We start from the raw sequence: 6454 nt of genomic DNA, 5'->3' as shown, positions 1-6454 counted from the left end.
CGTGGTCATGTGGCTGGCATGACTAGACGCCAAAGGCGCACGGAACGCTGTTACCTTCCCACCGTAGTGGTCCCTATTTTTCTACTTGCATTTTTACGTGCTTTCGAACTGCTAGGTTGGCAGAAGCTGGGACGAGTAACAGGCGCTCACTCTGTTACACGGCACTCGGGATTCGACCCGCCAAACTGCCGACCTTCCGGCAGCTGCTGATACGCCTGCACGAGATCTAGCTTAGCAAAGATGGCGCTGCCTTGGAGGGAAGCGAGAACGTGACTGACCGTTGGGACCGGGTAAGCATGCTGGTTAAGGGCCCAATTTAATGTACACTTATGGTCGGCGCAGATCCTGACCTCCCCGTTAGTTTTGAGGGGGGTGACTATAGGGGTCTCCCACTCTCCCTCTTCTGCAGGACCCCCTGTTCGACTAGTTTGTCTAGCTCTCTCTCTATCTTGTGTTGCTGTCCCCTGTTTGCCAACTCTTATTGGCCAACTCTTTGATGGCTTCCCTGTTTCAGTAGCACCTCCATCAACCGTTCATGGTCCCCCATCAACTGACAGGCCGGGGAGAAACGGATCCTCTCGACTCAGAAGTCAAGGAGACAGCTGGTTATCCGGCCCAAAGGAGATCTCCTAGGGTGGTGTAACCCTTTCCCCCTCTTTGAACATAACACAAAGCAGCCCTTCACTCTCTGAAGATCGCGTGGCTGGCTCGTTCCTGCGAGAGGCCATTGAAAGGAGCTGGGCCCTTTGATGAAGCAGCGACATCCCCCTTTCATAAATGGCAAGTGATAAGATGCAGAAGGCCGCTTTTGAAACCGAGCCCAAAGAAGGATGAACCAGTCAGCTTGGCAGCCTGTGAAGAGGGGGGGAGGGGAGGGGAAGGGAAGGGAGGGAGAGGGCCACGTCTCTTGGCCATTTGTGGGGAAGCCAGGGGTGGATTTGGCAAAGCAGAGAAGAACAAAGTGGGGGGGAAGAAATCTAAGGCGACAGAAGAGAGACACAAAACGATTCAGGCTGAAAGCAGTTTGCAGAAACGTGCCTGCAGTCCCCAACTTATGACCACAATTGAGCTCCAAACTTATGTTGCTAAGCGAGGCAGTCGTTAAGGGAATTTTGCCCCATTTTATCTTCTCACGGTGGATCGCTGCGGTCATTAAGAGAATCTGGCTTCCCCCTTGACGTTGCTTGTCCGAAGGTCGCAAAAGCGGATCACGTGACCCCAGGATGCTGCAACCGTCATAAGTACGAGCCAGTTGCCAAGTGTCTGAATTTTGATCACGTGACCTTGGGGATGCTGCAAGGGTTGTAAGCGTGAAAAAGCGGTCATGCTGCTGTAACTTCAAACAGTCATTAAATGAACTGTTGTTAGTCGAGGACTATCTGCACTGAGTTTGGAGAGCCAAACAACCCCGATCCTCCATTTGCAAACACCTGTATTCTGACTTCCACTGAGCTAGAGTTCAGTCCAGATGATCTCTAGGAACCCTCCTTTTTCCCCCACCTGCGATCGAAGCCCACGCCATCTTTCTATTCTGCACTTCCTGGATTAATTCTAGAATTTTTTTCCTGGATGAAACCGGGAAGCCTAAAACAAGCAGGACAAGGAAGAGGCTTGTAACTTTGAGCGGTCACTAAACATATGGTTGTAAGTCGAGGACGTCTGTATTCCCCTCCTTTGGACTCAGATTTGTTCCTAGTTTGGGAAAAGCATTAAAGACTCAGCCCATGATGGACAGGGCTAGAAAATTCAGCAAAACAACTCAAATGTGGTGCTTACCCATCCGCTTGTTGGAGACCTCCAGAATTGCCTTGGCTCATTTTCCAGATCTAAGAGGGAGCCGTGCCACCCCCATTCCCCCCTCCCCAGACTGACAGTGGCTGGGATGTAGGTTGCGTAGCCACCAAGAAGGAGTTGACAGGTTAAGCTGCTGTGACAAAGAAGGCAACTCAGCCCCCGAGCAGTTGTGACATTTATTTTTTTTCCTCTTCTATCGATCCCATCAAGTTCATACCACTGGCAGGGTCATTCCTTCAGCGCGGACTATTTGCTTATTGTACTGGAAAGCAGGTGATAAGTGCTTTGTATACAAACTGTCACAGACACACGCAGGCGCGTCAGGAGCCCAGGCAAGTGTGCAACTTGTCCAGAGGTTTGCTAGGAGCTCGACTTAGCAATAATGCCGGATGGATCAGTGTCACGGTGCTAAGAACTAAGATCTTAATGCAGTTGGATGATGTCCTTCTTGAACTGGGTTGATGTTTCAGGAAAGCATTGGGGAAAGGAAGGAAGGAAGGAAGGAAGGAAGGAAGGAAGGAAGGAAGAAAGAAAGAAAGAAAGAAAGAAAGAAAGAAAGAAAGAAAGAAAGAAAGAAAGAGAAAGAAAGAAAGAAAGAAAAAGAAAGAAAGAAAGAAAGAAAGAAGAAAGAAAGAAAGAAAGAAAGAAAGAAAGAAAGAAAGAAAGAAAGAAAGAAAGAAAGAAAGAAAGAAAGAAAGAAAGAAAGAAAGAAAGAAATTTTTGTCCATCAGTCCCAACTTCATTGCTTAGAACATTGACCTTTCTCCACCATTTTTGCTGGACCTCTTGCATCTTCTGCAGCCAGGTCCTTTTTACTGGGCCAAACTTTGCAAACATTGTCACCAAGCATAAATCTCACCAAGCACGCCTTCCTCCGTGGGCACCTGCCCTTCAAGGAGCCCAGTTCCAAATGCTCCCCTCGCCAATTGGGAGTGGACACCTGCTTCTCCAGACCCCAGTGCAGCGCTTCTTCCTCCACTTTTAAGTCCACAGCCAAAGCTGGAACCTGTTTCCAACAGGTGCTGTTTCACCTGTCTCAGCCAAAGGAGCACCAAGAAATCCAGGGCAGCTACTGAGAAGCATCCTTCTCTGGGCCTTAGGTCAGTTGGACAGGCACAGCTCCAGTTCCTGAACTAAGGATTCCTCAAACAAAAGCAGGCAGACTTCCAGGGGTTTAGCGTCCCAACCGTGACTTGTCCGTTTTAGAAGTGCTGCTCATTCTCTTAATATGTTCTACCTCACTCCCCCTTTGTGGTCATCTTTCTCCTACCCCAGCGGAGCTTTGGCACCAAGGTGGCTGTATCGGTGTCCAAAATAGCTGCCAGCCTGCTTGGCTCTGACCTACAGCCATTACAATGCCTATTTTCTTTTACAAACGTCCCAGCCATGCGTTAAGAGGGAAATTCATTTCTTATTTATACAGCTCCTGGCCCTGAGAACAGAACAGTCTCTTTGCCAGGTCTTAAATTATTTTCTCGTCCTTCTCCTCCTGCTTCTTTCTTCCTTGAAAATCTAGGTTTGGGAACCACCTCCCCCGGGGGCTGGGGGGCGGGGAGGACATGTACACAGATCATTCGGGGTCAGAAAAAATTTTGCCGGGATTTTATTGTCCTCATCAGGTGTGTCAACAAATTAAAGATGGTTGGGGGGGGCTTCGGAGCCCTGCCTAGCAGTAGAAACTCTGCTCAAGATTTATGGGACTGCCTTTCATGGGATTCAAGCTATGTTCTGCACGTTCAACCAAGCCATGCTTTCTTTCCTTAAGCCACAATTAAGCAAGGCTGGATGTCTTCTGTGAATTCATCCCCAGAGTCCTGTCAAACAAGAAGCCCCTGGCAAGGAGGATCTGCTTGTGAGAAAATGCTTAGGAGGAATGCAAGCAATGAAACAGAAGACAACTCGGAAATAGCCCAGGGGCCATAAAATGAGATGGAGGGAGGCTATTTTGTGCTGTCAGCTCCAATGGTTAGGGTAGATGGGGGTCACTACCCATTGATCCGAGAAGGACAAGGCTGGAAGATGCTGAGAAACTGGAGTCAAAGTATGTAGGGTCCAAGTGTCTGGGGGAGTAGGAAATGAGGAGAAAACATCAACTAGGAGATATGGAACAGAGATCAAGGACTAGGGATCTAAATTGATTTAGGCTAACTTGAACCCTCCGTTGCTTCTGGTTAAGAGTCGCCATGTCTGAGATTATCAGAATAAGGAGGAGGAGGAGTAGCAATGTTGTACCTGCAACTCCTGAGTTTGCTACAATGTATAGCTCATAAGTACTACCCCAAATCACTACTTCTTCTTCTTCTTCTTCTTCTTCTTCTTCTTCTTCTTCTTCTTCTTCTTCTTCTTCTTCTTCTTCTTCTTCTTCTTCTTCTTCTTCTTCTTCTTCATCTTCTTCTTCGTCTTCTTCTTCATCTTCTTCTTCTTCTTTTCCTTCTTCTTCTTCTTCTTCTTCATCATCTTCTTCTTCTTCTTCTTCTTCTTCTTCTTCGTCTTCTTCATCTTCATCTTCTTCTTCTTCTCCTTCTTCTTCTTCTTCTTCATCATCATCTTCTTCTTCTTCTTCTTCTTCGTCTTCTTCGTCTTCATCTTCATCTTCTTCTTCTTCATCTTCTTCTTCTTTGTCTTCTTCTTCTTCGTCTTCTTCATCATCATCTTCTTCTTCATCATCTTCTTCATCTTCTTCTTCTTTTTCTCCTCCTCCTCCTCCTCTGCCTCCTTCTTCCTCCTTCTCCTCCTCCTTACTCCTCCTTACTCCTTCTTCCTTCTTCTTCTTCCTCCTTCTTCCTGCTTCTTCCTTCTTCTTCTACAGCCTTTCCAGCAAGACTTAGTGAGCTCACTCAGCTAGGTTTAGGGAAAAATTTGACTAAAGGCTAGTCTCCCCTTGCTTTGGGAAAATAACAAACTGTGAGGCTTGTTTGCCACTGAGCTGATTTTGGAGTCATGGAAGAAACTGGGAAGGGAAACAAGGCAGATGTTGGCTTGCTAAGACATTATCTTGGTCAGTTCATATTATCTGACAAATGGCCTAGCCTTTTTTCTACACAGGAAAGCTTCACTTTTCCCAGCACGATTCAGATCAGATTTTATAAATTTCATAACAGCTCTGTTATTCCTCTGTCTGTCTTCATTTCCTCATCCATTCAACACGACACCCAATCTATCATAACCTCTCCTTTGGGTTCTCCACCGGCGGTTGTTTTATAAATGCCTCCCCTTTAGCATATCCTATGGAAACACAAATCTTCAGCCCTAGTGCATTTGAATTTTTTAGTGAATTAAATATCTAGAAAGTAAAAACAACAACAACTTTGTAGGTTGTTTTAAGTCCCTAGAATATATTAATCAAAACTGTGATTCTTTGGTGAGAATTCACCACCCAGCGAATAGATTTTTTTTTATTATTTAATTAACCAATTTTTCACACCCTCTAAAAGTTTCTCCCAGACCCATGAGTTGTTTTTTTTCTCACACTGACTTTGTCTGGGTGAATTAGTTTGAAGAGACAAAGTTCACAGATAGTAAGAAGGATGTCCTTGCTTCAGGTTAAGGAAGAATCTGTATCAGTAATCAAATACCCGTATTTATCTATATCTATATCTGATCAGATATTTACAAGTAACCTTATCTATAATCAAACATCTATATTTTTTCCTTTCTGTACTGCTATGCTCACAGAAAACTGGTCACTAGCTATAAGTAAACAGCTACTCCACTGATGAGATGCCTTATGATCCACAAAAGAGGATAAACTGCCAGCCCAGCTAAGGAGACCCAGCCAGGAAACCAAACCACAGAAGACTTCAATGACTTTTGTTGGGACTGGTTATGCTAACACAATTTCAGTGTCTGCACTGAAAGGAAAGGAAGGAAATATAGATGAAAGGAAAAAAATATAGATGTTTTTATTATAAATAAGGTTATTTGTAAGTATCTGATCAGATATAGGTACAGATAAATACCGATATTTGATTATTGATACAAGAAGCAATGGATGGAAACTAGTCAAGGAGAGAAGCAACGTAGAACTAAGGAGAAATTTCCTGACAGTTAGAACAATTAGCCAGTGGAACAATCTGCCTCCAGAAGCGGTGAATGCTCCAACACTGGAAGTTTTTAAGAAGAGACTGGACAGCCATTTGCCTGAAATGGTAAAGGGTTTCCTTCCTGAGCAGGGGGTGGACTAGATGACCTCCAAGGTCCCTTCCAAATTATAATCATTATTATTATTATTATTATTATTATTATTATTATTATTATTATTATTATTATTATTATTATTATTATTATTATTATTATTATTATTATTATTCCTTAACCTGAAGCAAGGACATCCATCTGACTATCTGGGCGCTCCAACACTGGAGGTTTTTAAGAAGAGACTGGACGGACATTCACCTGTCTGGGATGGTGTAGGTTCTCCTGCTTGAGCAGAGGGCTGGACTAGATGACCTCCAAGGTCCCTTCCAGCTCTATTCTATTCGGTTCGGTTATTTTCTGTTTGGTTCTGTTCTCTTCTCTTCTCTTCTCTGAGCTCAGAGAGCACCAAGGGCCCCACAGTGTTTCTTAACCTTGGCCACTTGAAGCTCCCAGAATTCCCCAGCCAGCATGCTGGGCCAAAGTTGAGAAATGTATGGGACCACAGAGAGCTTTAGATAGCAGA

At 44.8% G+C, this 6454-nt stretch overlaps 1 protein-coding gene across 1 annotated transcript; it reads right to left on the bottom strand.

Annotated features, from left to right (window-relative positions):
- Positions 1–681: 681 nt before the first annotated feature.
- Positions 682–4483, bottom strand: LOC308674245 (uncharacterized protein; the record flags this gene model as incomplete). The annotated part of the gene is made up of 3 exons (XM_081338582.1): positions 682–714; positions 2654–2800; positions 4085–4483. Coding segments are annotated over 3 exons (579 nt in total), but the record flags the coding sequence as incomplete, so codon positions are not given.
- Positions 4484–6454: the final 1971 nt, after the last annotated feature.

Source organism: Vipera berus (genome assembly GCF_964194415.1).
Source record: "Vipera berus genome assembly, chromosome: 13".
NCBI lineage: Eukaryota > Metazoa > Chordata > Lepidosauria > Squamata > Viperidae > Vipera > Vipera berus.
This window is presented reverse-complemented; position numbering and strand designations above follow the sequence as displayed.